The sequence below is a fragment of the Ranitomeya imitator genome, chromosome 3 (genome assembly GCF_032444005.1).
Source record: "Ranitomeya imitator isolate aRanImi1 chromosome 3, aRanImi1.pri, whole genome shotgun sequence".
NCBI classification, from domain to species: domain Eukaryota; kingdom Metazoa; phylum Chordata; class Amphibia; order Anura; family Dendrobatidae; genus Ranitomeya; species Ranitomeya imitator.
The window spans coordinates 687,133,613-687,149,050 of NC_091284.1; the positions used below are offsets into that span (position 1 = coordinate 687,133,613).

General features: G+C 45.0%; 1 protein-coding gene across 3 annotated transcripts in view; it reads left to right on the plus strand.

The window, feature by feature from the left end:
* The first annotated feature begins 997 nt into the window (after nucleotides 1–997).
* The window catches only part of LOC138670814 (retinol dehydrogenase 7-like), a 46,206-nt gene continuing 31,765 nt past the window's right edge, over nucleotides 998–15,438 (plus strand). The window contains exon 1 of one of the 3 annotated variants that reach the window (XM_069758507.1): nucleotides 998–1,187. Coding sequence is in view for 1 of the 3 variants with exons in the window: in XM_069758505.1 (XP_069614606.1) it covers nucleotides 2,776–2,792 (17 nt within the window). In the remaining 2 variants the exon portion in view is untranslated. Of the gene's footprint in view, nucleotides 1,194–2,708; nucleotides 2,793–15,438 lie in introns of those variants that run through there. The other 2 variants (XM_069758506.1, XM_069758505.1) reach the window with 2 other exon arrangements.

Sequence of the window (15,438 nt, forward strand, 5' to 3'; positions counted from 1 at the left end):
TGTTACCCTTGGTAAAATAAAACAAATTGGAGCAGAAGTAAATTTTTTGTGAAAAAAAGTTAAATGTTCATTTGTATTTAAACATTCCAAAAATTCCTGTGAAGCACCAGAAGGGTTAATAAACTTCTTGAATATGGTTTTGAGCACCATGAGGGGGGCAGTTTTTAGAATGGTGTCACACTTGGGTATTTTCTATCATATAGACCCCTCAAAATGACTTCAAAAGAGATGTGGTCCCTAAAAAAAATGGTGTTGTAAAAATGAGAAATTGCTGTTCAACTTTTAACCCTTATAACTCCCTAACAAAAAAAAATTTGGTTCCAAAATTGTGCTGATGTAAAGGAGACATGTGGGAAATATTACTTATTAAGTATTTTGTGTGACATATCTCTGTGATTTAATTGCATAAAAATTCAAAGTTGGAAAATTGCAAAATTTTCATAATTTTCGCCTAATTTCCGTTTTTTTCACAAATAAACGCAGGTACTATCAAATAATTTTTACAACTATCATGAAGTACAATATGTCATGAGAAAGCAGTGTCAGAATCACTGGGATCCGTTGAAGCGTTCCAGAGTTATAACCTCAGAAAGGGACAGTGGTCAGAATTGTAAAAATTGGCCCGGTCATTAACGTGCAAACCACCCTCGGGGGTAAAGGGGTTAAAGTTAGGAACAGTAAACAAAATAGTTCCAGAGGTGGTTTTTCTGTACAAACTGCATTGTTGAAAAATGCCATTCATAAAGAATAAGAATAATAAAGGAAGAATTTAACCATTTCTTTCTGCATCATTCGCTTTTCCAAAACACGCTGTGTTGTGAATCCACCCAGTCCTTAGAACGCCAGCACATGTGGCACAGTGGAAGCAGCCCAGTTATGTATGCCTTTGGCCATGTTTTCACAGCTCTCTGGTTTTTCCTCTTAGTGGGGCTGGTTCTTCCTGTGTGTTTGCAGTGTACGCCTCTCAGCCTTTGCACTGGAGAGGAAAGGTTACTCAGAAACACGGAGTAAATCTTGCATTGTTTTTCCTGAATTGGGTCTTTCCATTTCCACAGGAGGGACATCTGATAATAGTCTTAAAGTCCATGGCCGTCAGCAGCCTGTGACATTTGTCCCCTATTATGAGACATTTCTGCACACTGAGTGCGGCTTCAATTCAATTCCTCCCTTGGACTGCCTGTTGCAAGGTACAAGTAAGAAACAACATTCTCTGAGATCAAATGCATTGCTAGCTTTATTTATGCATCTAGATTTAGTAAAGAAATAATATTTATAATGTCTTCTATGAGTACTGTAAATCTGTATTATTGGATTATCCTGATATCATAAGGTAGACCTGGTTATATGACTGCACTCCTAGGGTCAACTGGCTTTGGCTGCAGTTCTGAACATAGGTATGTTTTACACTGCTCCACTGTCAGACTCCATTGTGCTGGACCTCGATCATCAACTTGACAACCAACTTTTTTTCTGATATCTCAAAAGCGAAAATGACAATGTATCAGCAAAATAATGGATGGAACATGTAAATGTGTGAATGTGGCCTAAAGTGGCGAAAAAAGGTACCTTTTCAAATAATATGTCCAGTGAACGCTGTATTAAAGGGAACCTAGTTCTAGCAATAAAACTGGCCCTAGTGTGCTGTTAGTAATGAACACTGCCCATCTGCTCCCCAGGCAGGCACACTGACTCCAGCTTCATGTCAGTCCCAGTTTCATGTCAGATGTGCGCATGCGGCGGAGCACAGAGTGGAGGGGGGCACAGAGGTGTGCATAGCGTGCGCACTCATATGTTATGTAGCCATTGACTCAGCCTGTGTGCATCTGGCATGAAACTGGGGCTGTGTACCCAGAGTCAATGCGCATGCCCGGGGAGCGGATGAGCAGTGTACATGCTCGGGATTTGATACCTGGTTGCCGTGACTTCGGTCCAGTCACTCAAATGCAGTGTTGTGTGCGCACCTAACTTCAAGTACACTGAATGATCTGTGACGGAAAAGATAAAATCACCACCTGACTGAAAAAATAGGCATGTGAGGGAATCCTCTAATTATATAAAGTGATTTTTAAACCTAATCCTTGGAGTTTTTCTTTGACAAAAACATGTTGGTGATGGACATTGCTTCACTATCAGCACACAGGGATCAGTTTAATAGCTAAAAACTAGGTGATAGGTTCCCTTTAAGCATGTGGATTTACACATTTAGGCTACATTCTCACAATGAGCTTTTGGTGCATTTTTGACGCTTCGTATTTTTGCTGTGTCAACAAAGCAGCGTCTTATAGTTCCAGTAAAGTGAATGGAGGGTCTGTGATGTGCCTAAACAGTGAAAATCCCCCACAAGGGACATCATTTTGGAAATTAAACCCCTCAGGGAACTGATCTAGTTGTAAGGTGAGCACATTGAACCCTCAGGTGCTTCACAGAAGTTTATAATGTGGAGCCTTAAAAATAATTAAAAAAAAAAAACATTTCCCCACAAATATGTTTTCAGCACAAATTATTGCATTTTCGTAAGAGAAAGAGGAAAAATTGCAGCATACAATTTGTTGTGCAATTTCTCCTGAGTACGTAGATACCCAATATGAGGGAGAAAACTACTGTTTGGGCGCACAGCAGGGCTCGGAAGGGAAGGAGCGTCATATGACTTTTTGAATGTAAAATTTCCAGGAATAATTAGCGAATGTCATGTCCCATTTTTAGAGCACCTGACGTGCCTAAACGGAGGAACCCTCCCACAACTGACCCCATTTTGGAAAATAGACCTCTCAAAGAATGTATTCAGATTCATGGTAAGCACCTTGAACCCCCAGGTGCTTCACAGAAGTTATTAACATTGAGCCGTGAAAATAATAAAAGCACATCTTCCTCACAATAATGTTGTTTTAGCCTCAAGTTTTTAATTTTTTCTAAGGGCTAATAGGAATTTTTTTTTTACAATAAACTGAGGTCCATTTTTTCCTGTGTGCGCCAATACCCTACATGTAATCGTGAAATATTTTTCAATGAAGAAAGGAAATGGAATTTCTCCGACACACCAAGGAAGTAAGTGAAATGTTCTTTATTCAGTCATGTGGAGCAATAAAAAAGGGGGAGTGGATTAAAATCACATGACACATTTCTGGCGCGGTAAATCGTCCTCAGTCATAGGCATATCACGTGAACCTGATAGGCCTATATATATAGAAATTGCCATCCAACCATCCATGAGATAATGAAATTGGAAATGCACCATGTGTGCGACACACCGACAAATCAAATTAGTTAGGCTAGGTTCACATTGCGTTAGTGCAATCCGTTTAGCGCTAGCGCTAGCGGATTGCGCTAACGCAATGTTTTCTAGGAGGCTGCGGTCGGGGTCGCGGTAACGTCCCCGCTCTCGCAGATCCCCGATCTGCGAGAGCGGGGAACGGACCGCGGGCGCGCCTCGGACGCTGCAAGCAGCGTCCGCGGTGCGCCAGGAATCACCGGCGCGTCGCTAGCGCGTGCCGAACATGGCACGCGCTAGTGAAGCGCGTTCCCATTAGCGTGAATGGGCGCGCTAACGGACGCGTTGCACGGCGTTAATTTCACCGTGCAACGCTGTCCGTTTAACGCGGTCCCATAACGCAATGGGAACCCAGCCTTATGCAATAAAAAACACAAGAAAAGGGGGGAAAATATTTTGTGTCCAATTTCAGTATCCAAAAGCTTCTCTAATGGTGGGGAGTTTTTGACGATTGCCACCTCGCCCAGGGCAGGAGACTTTCTCTAAACTAAAGAGTGCAAAATATGTCAAGTCCCCTTTGTGAACATTCACAAAGTGCTTCGATGCTCCAGAATAGGAGCCCTTCTTGTTGTTTATATTGGACACATGTTCAGCTATGTGTTTTTGTGCTTGCGAATCTTGTAGCCAAATGATCAGGATTAGGAGATATGCTGAAGGATTTTGTCTTATCTAGTGCAAATGTACATGCATTGCATCTACTATTGGCGCATTTATGGAAACCTTTGGCAGATAACCAATTGTCTTGTGAGGATTTTTTAGAAAGCTCGGGAAGAGAGAGTTGCCCAAAGTGAGACCCCTTTTTGTTACACATCTACATCCATTGGCTATGATATCTCATAAGATATTATCCTGATTCATAACCGGTATATATTTCAGTATGATGGATTTGATTGAATTGAATTGTGGACTTTAAGGGGTGGAAAATGTAATTGGTGTTCCATTTTTGTTGGAACTCGATGAAGATTTATTTGGTGTAAGTGACCTAGATTTACTCTTCACCAAAGTATGTGCAAGTTTATTATATACTCTCTAGTGTTGAGCCACCTCCCTAGTGTTCGGCTTCGGTTTGGTTCGTCGAACAGGGACGTGTTCGATGAACACGGTCGAACCCCATTGAAACCAATGGCAGGCAAACACAAACACATACAAACACATGGAAAACACATAGAAAACACCTTAAAAGGTGTCCAAAAGCTGACAAACTGCTCAGAAGACACAAAAAACATATGGAAAAGTCACAACTACATATAGTAATGCGAAAAGAAAAGAGTTGGAGGAGTAAAAGGAGGAGGAGACACAGATATAGGCATGTCATGCCCTTCTAAAATCAAGAAAGGCTGGAGTAAAAATCTAAACTCACTCTACCAACACGCAGACGTCTTGACAAAAAAAATAAAAAAATAAATATCTTTAGGTAGAATGGCGGCGGGTCCATTCAGAACACTTTCCTTAGAAGACGTAGTGGTACCCCCGTTGGGAGTGGTGCCAAAAAATGAACCCAATACATTCAGACTAATCCACCATTTGTCATATCAAAGAGGCAGGTCAGTAAACGACAACATCGACGCGGAACCAAGTACAGTACTATGTACTATACCTCCTTTGACGAGGCAATCAGGCGGGTCAAGAAGTTGGTAAGGCGCACCCTAATGGCCAAAACAGACATTGAGGGGGCGTTCCGGTTACTACCTGTGCCTCCGAATAGTGTCCTCCCATTGGGCTGCTTCTGTGAAGGAGCATACTACATAGATCACTCTTTGCCCATGGGGTGCTCCATTGTTGTGAATTCTGTTTTCGAACTCCCTCCTGTGGTCATGAATTGTACTTCGGCGAGTTCTGTCCATGGACTCCCTCTGGTGGCTGTGAGTGGAGCTGCTGCTTCTGAGGTTCCTTCCACAGGTGACGTAGTTTATTCTTTGGCTGGCTGTTCTATTTAACATCACTCAGATCGTTACTCCATGCCAGCTGTCAATGTTCTTGTACTGGTTCAGTTCGCTCTTGGATCTTTCTGGTGACCTGTCTACTCCAGCAGAAGCTAAGTCCCTGCTGGCTAATTATTTGTTCATTGTTTCCTTGTCCAGTTGGCTATCATGATTTTGTCTTGCTAGCTGGAAGCTCTGGGATGCAGAGTGGCACCTCCGCACCGTGAGTCGGTGCGGAGGTCTTTTTGCACACTCTGCGTGTTTTTTTGTAGTTTTTTGTGCTGACCGCAAAGATACCTTTTCTATCCTCAGTCTGTTTAGTAAGTCTGGCCTCCCTTTGCTGAAACCTGTTTCATCTCTGTGTTTGTGACTTCATCTTAACTCACAGTCAATATATGTGGGGGGCTGCCTTTTCCTTTGGGGAATTTCTCTGAGGCAAGGTAGGCTTTATTTTCTTCTCTGGGGCTAGTTAGCGCTTAGGCTGTGCAGAGGCGTCTAGGTCGTGTTAGGTACGCTCCACGGCTATTTCTAGTTGTGTGACAGGATTAGGGGTTGCGGTCAGCAGATTTCCAATTTCCCAGAGCTTGTCCTGTGTGAGTTTAACCATCAGGTCGTTCCGGGTGCTCTTAACCACCAGGTCCATAACAGTACAGCTGGCCCAAAGTATTAATGCATCTCAATAGAGGAATAAGAGAAGTTCTGAGACCATTTTTTTTCCTCTGCAGTGTTTTTTGTCTTTCTTTTCCCCTTTACCTCTGGGTGGTTCAGAACACAGGTGTAGATATGGACATTCAGGGTCTGTCCTCTTGTGTAGATCATCTCACGGCAAGGGTACAAAACATTCAAGATTTTGTGGTTCAGAATCCGATGTTAGAGCCTAGAATTCCAGTTCCTGATTTGTTTTCTGGGGATAGATCTAAATTCCTGAATTTCAAAAATAATTGTAAACTGTTTCTAGCTTTGAAACCCCGCTCCTCTGGTGACCCCGTTCAACAAGTAAAAATCATTATTTCTTTGTTGCGTGACCCTCAAGACTGGGCATTTTCCCTTGCGCCAGGAGATCCTGCATTGCGTGATGTTAATGCGTTTTATCTGGCGCTTGGATTGCTTTATGATGAACCAAATTCAGTGGATCAGGCAGAGAAAATCTTGCTGGCTTTGTGTCAGGGTCAGGATGAAGCGGAGGTATACTGTCAGAAGTTTAGAAAGTGGTCTGTGCTTACTCAGTGGAATGAGTGTGCCCTGGCGGCAATTTTCAGAAAGGGTCTTTCTGAAGCCCTTAAGGATGTCATGGTGGGATTTCCCACGCCTGCTGGTCTGAATGAGTCTATGTCCTTGGCCATTCAGATCGATCGGTGCTTGCGTGAGCGCAAAGCTGTGCACCATTTGGCGGTATTCTCTGAGCATAGGCCTGAGCCTATGCAATGTGATAGGACTTTGACCAGAGCGGAACGGCAAGAACACAGACGTCGGAATGGGCTGTGTTTTTACTGTGGTGATTTCACTCATGCTATCTCCGATTGTCCTAAGCGCACTAAGCGGTTCGCTAGGTCTGCCACCATTGGTACGGTACAGTCTAAATTTCTTTTGTCCGTTACTCTGATTTGCTCTCTGTCGTCCTATTCTTTTATGGCATATGTGGATTCAGGCGCTGCCCTGAATTTGATGGACTTGGAGTTTGCCAGGCGCTGTGGTTTTTTCTTGGAGCCCTTGCAGTATCCTATTCCATTGAGAGGAATTGATGCTACGCCTTTGGCCAAGAATAAGCCTCAATACTGGACTCAATTGACCATGTGCATGGCTCCTGCACATCAGGAGGATATTCGCTTTTTGGTGTTGCATAATCTGCATGATGTGGTCGTTTTGAGGTTGCCATGGCTACAGGTCCATAATCCAGTATTGGATTGGAAATCTATGTCTGTGTCCGGCTGGGGTTGTCAGGGGGTACATGGTGATGTTCCATTGCTGTCAATTTCGCCTTCCACTCCTTCTGAAGTCCCTGAGTTTTTGTCAGATTACCGGGATGTATTTGAAGAGCCCAAATCCGGTGCCTTACCTCCTCATAGGGGTTGCGATTGTGCTATTAATTTGATTCCTGGTAGTAAGTTTCCTAAGGGCCGACTGTTTAATTTATCTGTGCCAGAGCACGCCGCTATGTGGAGTTATATAAAGGAATCCTTGGAGAAAGGTCATATTCGCCCGTCGTCATCACCATTGGGAGCAGGGTCCTTTTTTGTGGCCAAGAAGGATGGCTCTTTGAGACCTTGTATTGATTCCCGCCTTCTTAATAAGATCACAGTCAAATTTCAGTACCCTTTGCCGCTGTTGTCTGATTTGTTTGCTCGGATTAAGGGGGCTAGTTGGTTCACCAAGATAGATCTTCGAGGGGCGTATAATCTTGTGCGAATTCAACAGGGCGATGAATGGAAAACAGCATTTAATACGCCCGAGGGCCATTTTGAGTACCTGGTTATGCCATTCGGGCTTTCTAATGCTCCATCTGTGTTTCAGTCCTTTATGCATGACATCTTCCGAGAGTACCTGGATAGATTCATGATTGTATATTTGGATGATATTTTTATCTTTTCGGATGATTGGGAGTGTCATGTGAAGCAGGTCAGAATGGTGTTCCAGATCCTTCATGCGAATTCCTTGCTTGTGAAGGGGTCGAAATGTCTCTTTGGGGTTCAGAAGGTTTCATTTTTGGGTTTCATTTTTTCCCCTTCTACTATCGAGATGGACCCTGTTAAAGTTCAGGCCATTTATGATTGGACTCAGCCGACATCTGTGAAGAGCCTGCAGAAGTTCCTGGGCTTTGCTAATTTTTACTGTCGCTTCATCGCTAATTTTAATAGTGTTGTTAAACCATTGACTGATTTGACCAAGCAGGGTGCAGATGTGGTCAATTGGTCCTCGGCGGCTGTAAAGGCTTTTCAGGAGTTGAAGCGTCGTTTTTCTTCTGCCCCTGTGTTGTGCCAGCCAGATGTTTCGCTCCCGTTTCAGGTCGAGGTTGATGCTTCTGAGATTGGAGCAGGGGCTGTTTTGTCGCAAAGAAGTTCTGATGGCTCGGTGATGAAACCATGTGCCTTCTTTTCTAGAAAATTCTCGCCTGCTGAGCGCAATTATGATGTTGGCAATCGAGAGTTGTTGGCCATGAAGTGGGCATTCGAGGAGTGGCGACATTGGCTTGAAGGAGCCAAGCATCGCGTGGTGGCCTTGACAGATCTCAAGAATTTGACTTATCTCGAGTCTGCCAAACGGTTGAATCCAAGACAGGCTGGATGGTCGCTGTTTTTCTCCCGTTTTGATTTTGTGGTTTTGTACCTTCCGTGCTCTAAGAATGTGAAGGCTGATGCCCTGTCAAGGAGTTTTGTGCCTGACTCTCCGGGTGTTCCTGAGCCGGCGGGTATTCTCAAAGAGGGGGTAATTTTGTCTGCCATCTCCCCTGATTTGCGGCGGGTGCTGCAGAAGTTTCAGGCTGATAGACCTGACCGTTGTCCAGCGGAAAAACTGTTTGTCCCTGATAGATGGACTAGTAGAGTTATCTCTGAGGTTCATTGTTCGGTGTTGGCCGGTCATCCTGGAATCTTTGGTACCAGAGATTTGGTGGCTAGATACTTTTGGTGGCCTTCTTTGTCACGGGATGTGCGTTCTTTTGTGCAGTCCTGTGGGACTTGTGCTCGGGCTAAGCCCTGCTGTTCTCGTGCCAGTGGGTTGCTTTTGCCCTTGCCGGTCCCGAAGAGGCCCTGGACACATATTTCCATGGATTTTATTTCAGATCTCCCTGTCTCTCAAAGGATGTTGGTCATTTGGGTGGTTTGTGATCGCTTCTCTAAGATGGTCCATTTGGTACCCTTGTCTAAATTGCCTTCCTCCTCTGATTTGGTGCCATTGTTTTTCCAGCATGTGGTTCGTTTGCATGGCATTCCAGAGAACATCGTCTCGGACAGAGGTTCCCAGTTTGTTTCGAGGTTTTGGCAGTCCTTTTGTGCTAAGATGGGCATTGATTTGTCTTTTTCTTCAGCTTTTCATCCTCAGACAAATGGCCAAACCGAACGAACTAATCAGACTTTGGAAACATATCTGAGATGCTTTGTTTCTGCTGATCAGGATGATTGGGTGTCCTTCTTGCCTTTGGCTGAGTTCGCCCTTAATAATCGGGCCAGCTCGGCTACTTTGGTTTCGCCTTTTTTCTGTAATTCTGGTTTCCATCCTCGTTTCTCTTCAGGGCAGGTTGGGCTTTTGGATTGTCCTGGTGTTGATACGGTGGTGGACAGTTTGCAGCAGATTTGGACTCATGTGGTGGACAATTTGACATTGTCCCAGGAGAAGGCTAAACGTTTCGCTAACCGCCGGCGCTGTGTTGGTCCCCGACTTTGTGTTGGGGATTTGGTTTGGTTGTCATCTCGTCATGTTCCTATGAAGGTTTCCTCTCCTAAGTTTAAGCCTCGTTTCATTGGGCCATATAAGATTTCTGAAGTTCTTAATCCTGTGTCATTTCGTTTGGACCTTCCAGCTTCTTTTGCCATCCATTATGTGTTCCATAGGTCGTTATTGCGGAGATATGTGGTGCCTATGGTTCCCTCCGTTGATCCTCCTGCCCCGGTGTTGGTCGAGGGGGAGTTGGAGTATGTGGTGGAGAAGATTTTGGATTCTCGTATTTCGAGACGGAAACTCCAGTACCAGGTCAAGTGGAAGGGTTATGGTCAGGAAGATAATTCCTGGGTTTTTGCCTCTGATGTTCATGCTGCCGATCTAGTTCGTGCCTTTCATTGGGCTCGTCCTGATCGGCCTGGGGGCTGTGGTGAGGGTTCGGTGGCCCCTCCTCAAGGGGGGGGTACTGTTGTGAATTCTATTTTCGAACTCCCTCCTGTGGTCATGAATGGTACTTCGGCGAGTTCTGTCCATGGACTCCCTCTGGTGGCTGTGAGTGGAGCTGCTGCTTCTGAGGTTCCTTCCACAGGTGACGTAGTTTATTCTTTGGCTGGCTGTTCTATTTAACTCCACTCAGATCGTTACTCCATGCCAGCTGTCAATGTTCTTGTACTGGTTCAGTTCGCTCTTGGATCTTTCTGGTGACCTGTCTACTCCAGCAGAAGATAAGTCCCTGCTGGCTAATTATTTGTTCACTGTTTCCTTGTCCAGTTGGCTATCATGATTTTGTCTTGCTAGCTGGAAGCTCTGGGATGCAGAGTGGCACCTCCGCACCGTGAGTCGGTGCGGAGGTCTTTTTGCACACTCTGCGTGTTTTTTTGTATTTTTTTGTGCTGACCGCAAAAATACCTTTTCTATCCTCAGTCTGTTTAGTAAGTCTGGCCTCCCTTTGCTGAAACCTGTTTCATCTCTGTGTTTGTGACTTCATCTTAACTCACAGTCAATATATGTGGGGGGCTGCCTTTTCCTTTGGGGAATTTCTCTGAGGCAAGGTAGGCTTTATTTTCTTCTCTGGGGCTAGTTAGCTCTTAGGCTGTGCAGAGGCGTCTAGGTCGTGTTAGGTACGCTCCACGGCTATTTCTAGTTGTGTGACAGGATTAGGGGTTGCGGTCAGCAGAGTTCCCACTTCCCAGAGCTTGTCCTGTGTGAGTTTAACCATCAGGTCGTTCCGGGTGCTCTTAACCACCAGGTCCATAACACTCCATATCCTGCTCACTATTTGAGGCGTTTAGTTGCTTCCTCGAATGTGTTGTCATGGACGTTTGTAAGGCGGCACATATTATCCATTACTTCAATGACTTCTTATGCCTGGGCCCAAAAGATTCGTCACAGTGTGAAAACATGCGGTAGTCCACCTGTGAGAACGAGAGAGCTGGAGGGAGAGTGGACACCCCAGAGCCGAGGGGTTAGATTAAGAAAAAAAAAAGACGGTGTAGCTTGCTTCATGGGTGGGGTACTCTGCTGAGTAGCAGAAATTGCTACTAGGCCCAAAAGGATTTCCTGGGCTAGATGCCGTTAAAAAATAGGACTTAGGTAAACAGGCTTTGTAGCTTGCTTCATGGGTGGGGTACGCTGCTGAGTAGCACCAACATCTACTAGGCCCAAAAGGATTTCCTGGGCCAAATGCCGTTACAATATAGTAGTTAGGTAAACAGGCAGTGTAGCTTACTTCATGGGTGGGGTACGCTGCTGAGTAGCACCAAATTCTACTAGGCCCAAAAGGATTTCCTGGACTAGATGCCGTTAAAAAATAGGACTTAGGTAAACAGGCTTTGTAGCTTGCTTCATGGGTGGGGTACGCTGCTGAGTTGCACCAAATTCTACTAGGCCCAAAATGATTTCCTGGGCTAGATGCCGTTAAAAAATAGGACTTAGGTAAACAGGCTTTGTAGCTTGCTTCATGGGTGGGGTACGCTGCTGAGTTGCACCAAATTCTACTAGGCCCAAAAGGATTTCCTGGGCTAGATGCCGTTACAAAATAGTAGTTAGGTAAACAGGCGGTGTAGCTTGCTTCATGGGTGAAGTACGCTGCTGAGTAGCACCAAATTCTACTAGGCCCAAAAGGGTTTCCTGGGCTAGATGCCATTAAAAAATAGGACTTAGGTAAACAGGCGGTGTAGCTTGCTTCATGGGTGGGGTACGCTGCTGAGTAGCACCAAAATCTACTAGGCCCAAAAGGATTTCCTGGGCTAGATGCCGTTACAAAATAGTAGTTAGGTAAACAGGCAGTGTAGCTTGCTTCATGGGTGAAGTACGCTGCTGAGTAGCACCAAATTGTCCTAGGCCCAAAAGGATTTCCTGGGCTGGATGCCGTTACAAAATAGTAGTTAGGTAAACAGGCGGTGTAGCTTGCTTCTTGGGTGAAGTACGCTGCTGAGTAGCAACAAATTCTACTAGGCCCAAAAGGATTTCCTGGGCTAGATGCCGTTACAAAATAGTAGTTAGGTAAACAGGCAGTGTAGCTTGCTTCATGGGTGGGGAACGCTGCTGAGTTGCACCAAATTCCACTAGGCCCAAAAGGATTTCCTGGGCTAGATGCCGTTACAAAATAGTAGTTAGGTAAACAGGCGGTGTAGCTTGCTTCATGGGTGAAGGACACTGCTGAGTAGCACCAAATTTTACTATGCCCAAAAGGATTTCCTGGGCTAGATGCCGTTATAAAATAATAGTTAGGTAAACAGGCGGTGTAGCTTGCTTCATGGGTGGTGTACGCTGCTGAGTTGCACCAAATTCTACTAGGGCCAAAATGATTTCCTGGGCTGGATGCCGTTAAAAAATAGTACTTACGTAAACAGGTGGTGTAGCTTGTTTCATGGGTGGGGTACGCTGCTGAGTAGCACCAAATTCTAATAGGCCCAAAAGGATTTCCTTGGCCAGATGCCGTTAAAAAGTAGTACTTAGGTAAACAGGCGGTGTAGCTTGCTTCATGGGTGGGGTACTCTGCTGAGTAGCACAAAATGCTATTAGGTACAAAACGATTTCCTGGGCTAGATGCAGTTAAAAATTAGTAATTAGATCAACAGGCGGTGTTGCTTGCTTCATGGGTGGGGTACGCTGCTGAGTAGCACTAAATTCTACTAGGCCCAAAAGGATTTCTTGGGCTAGATGCCGTTACAAAATAGTAGTTAGGTAAACAGGTGGTGTAGCTTGCTTCATGGGTGAAGTACGCTGCTGACTAGCACCAAATTCTGCTAGGCCCAAAAGGATTTCCTGGGCTAGATGCCGTTACAAAATAGTAGTTAGGTAAACAGGCGGTGTAGCTTGCTTCATGGGTGGGGTACGCTGCTGAGTAGCACCAAATTCTAGTAGGCCCAAAAGGATTTCCTTGGCTAGATGCCGTTAAAAATAGTACTTAGGTAAAATGGCGGTGTAGCTTGCTTCATGGGTGAAGTACTCTATTGAGTAGTACTAAATTCTACTAGGCCCAAAAGGATTTCCTGGGCCAGATGCTGTTAAAAATAGTACTTAGGTAAACAGGTGGTGTAGCTTGCTTCATGGGTGGGGTACTTTGCTGAGTAGCACAAAATGCTATTAGGTACAAAACAATTTCCTGGGCTAGATGCAGCTAAAAATTAGTAATTAGATCAACAGGCAGTATAGCTTGCTTCATGTGTGGGGTACGCTGCTGAGTAGCACTAAATTCTACTAGGCCCAAAAGGATTTCCTCGGCTAGATGTTGTTACAAAATACTAGTTAGGTAAACAGGCGGTGTAGCTTGCTTCATGGGTGAAGTACGCTGCTGAGTAGCACCAAATTCTACTAGGCCCAAAAGGATTTCCTGGGCTAGATGCCGTTACAAAATAGTAGTTAGGTAAACAGGCGGTGTAGCTTGCTTAATGGGGGAAGTTCGTTGCTGAGTAGCACCAAATTCTACTAGGCCCAAAAGGATTTCCTGGGCTAGATGCTGTTACAAAATAGTAGTGAGGTAAACAGGCGGTGTAGCTTGCTTCATGGGTGGGGTACTCTGCTGAGTAGCACAAAATGCTATTAGGTACAAAACGATTTCCTGGGCTAGATGCAGTTAAAAATTAGTAATTAGATCAACAGGCGGTGTAGCTTGCTTCATGGGTGGGGTACGCTGCTGAATAGCACCAAATTCTACTAGGCCCAAAAGGATTTCCTGGGCTAGATGCCGTTACAAAATAGTAGTTAGGTAAACAGGCGGTGTAGCTTGCTTAATGGGGGAAGTTCGTTGCTGAGTAGCACCAAATTCTACTAGGCCCAAAAGGATTTCCTGGGCTAGATGCTGTTACAAAATAGTAGTGAGGTAAACAGGCGGTGTAGCTTGCTTCATGGGTGGGGTACTCTGCTGAGTAGCACAAAATGCTATTAGGTACAAAACGATTTCCTGGGCTAGATGCAGTTAAAAATTAGTAATTAGATCAACAGGCGGTGTAGCTTGCTTCATGGGTGGGGTACGCTGCTGAATAGCACCAAATTCTACTAGGCCCAAAAGGATTTCCTGGGCTAGATGCCGTTACAAAATAGTAGTTAGGTAAACAGGCGGTGTAGCTTGCTTCATGGGTGAAGTTCGCTGCTGAGTAGCACAAAATTCTACTAGGCCCAAAAGGATTTCCTGGGCTAGATGCCGTTACAAAATAGTAGTTAGGTAAACAGGCGGTGTAGCTTGCTTCATGGGTGGGGTATGCTGCTGAGTAGCACCAAATTCTACTAGGCCCAAAAGGATTTCCTGGGCCAGATGCCGTTAAAAATAGTACTTAGGTAAACAGGCGGTGGGTGGCTGGGCTACTCTGCTGACTAGCAGACACTGAAGCTTTGGAGCAGACCTCTGAATCCCAGGCCATAGTATGAGTAAACAACTCTGCAGACGACCCCACCCACCTGGAATTGACGATGGCAACATCATGTAAAACTCAGCAATGGGACTAAATAAATTCAGCCACAGACAATACTTAAGTGGCATCAATTTCGCCAGAGTTTTTTAAAACGGTTGGTGAGGTGATTTTCAAAAATCATCATTTAGTCTCCCCAAGATGACACAGGGGTAGAAAAGTCCTTGCGGATCCAGGATTTGTTCATCTTGATGAACGTTAGTCTGTCTACATCTCCAAGGTGTGAGTGGCAAGCTCAGGCCATTTTTCAAAATTGGAAGCCCAAAATGAGCAAGGGTCCAGTTCCACGGTCATGGCATCGATGTTAACTTGGAGATACTCTTGTACCATCCTCTCTAGGCGTTGGCTGTGCGTCAGACTTCCTGTCTCTTGTAGCCTTGCAAAGGATTGTCTAAAAAAAATCTTGAAACAATTGGAAAAAATTGCTGTTACCACCAGATACGATGTTACTGTTACGGTTTGAGTGATGACTCGATAGTCCCACGGTTGGCAAGTTAGAACTCAGAGATTCACTATGTGCACCACTGGTGTTTTGTGGAAAAGCTGATGTTAGATTCTGTAACAGTCTCTGCTGATACTCCTGCATGCGTGAATCCCTTTCTATGGCAGGAATTATTTCACCAAATTTGCTTTTGTACTGGGGATCTAAGATTGTGGCAACCCAGTAGTCGACATTACTTCGGATTCTGACAATCTGAGGGTCATGTTGCAGGTCGTGCGGCAAGAAGGCACTGATGTGTCTTGCGCATCCAGGAGGACCAAGTCCTTGTTGTCTTGGTGGTGGCAAGGTGAGAATCATGCTTCCTTCATCTGCCCTCTCCAACCAACCTCGCACAACAGAAATTTGATCAAGGTCTTCCTCATCTGATGAGTCTTCCATGCCTAGCGCCAGTTCGTCCTCCACTTCCTCCTCACCTCCTGCACCCTCCTCAACAGTTTGGCAGCTACCATGCGCCCTCGG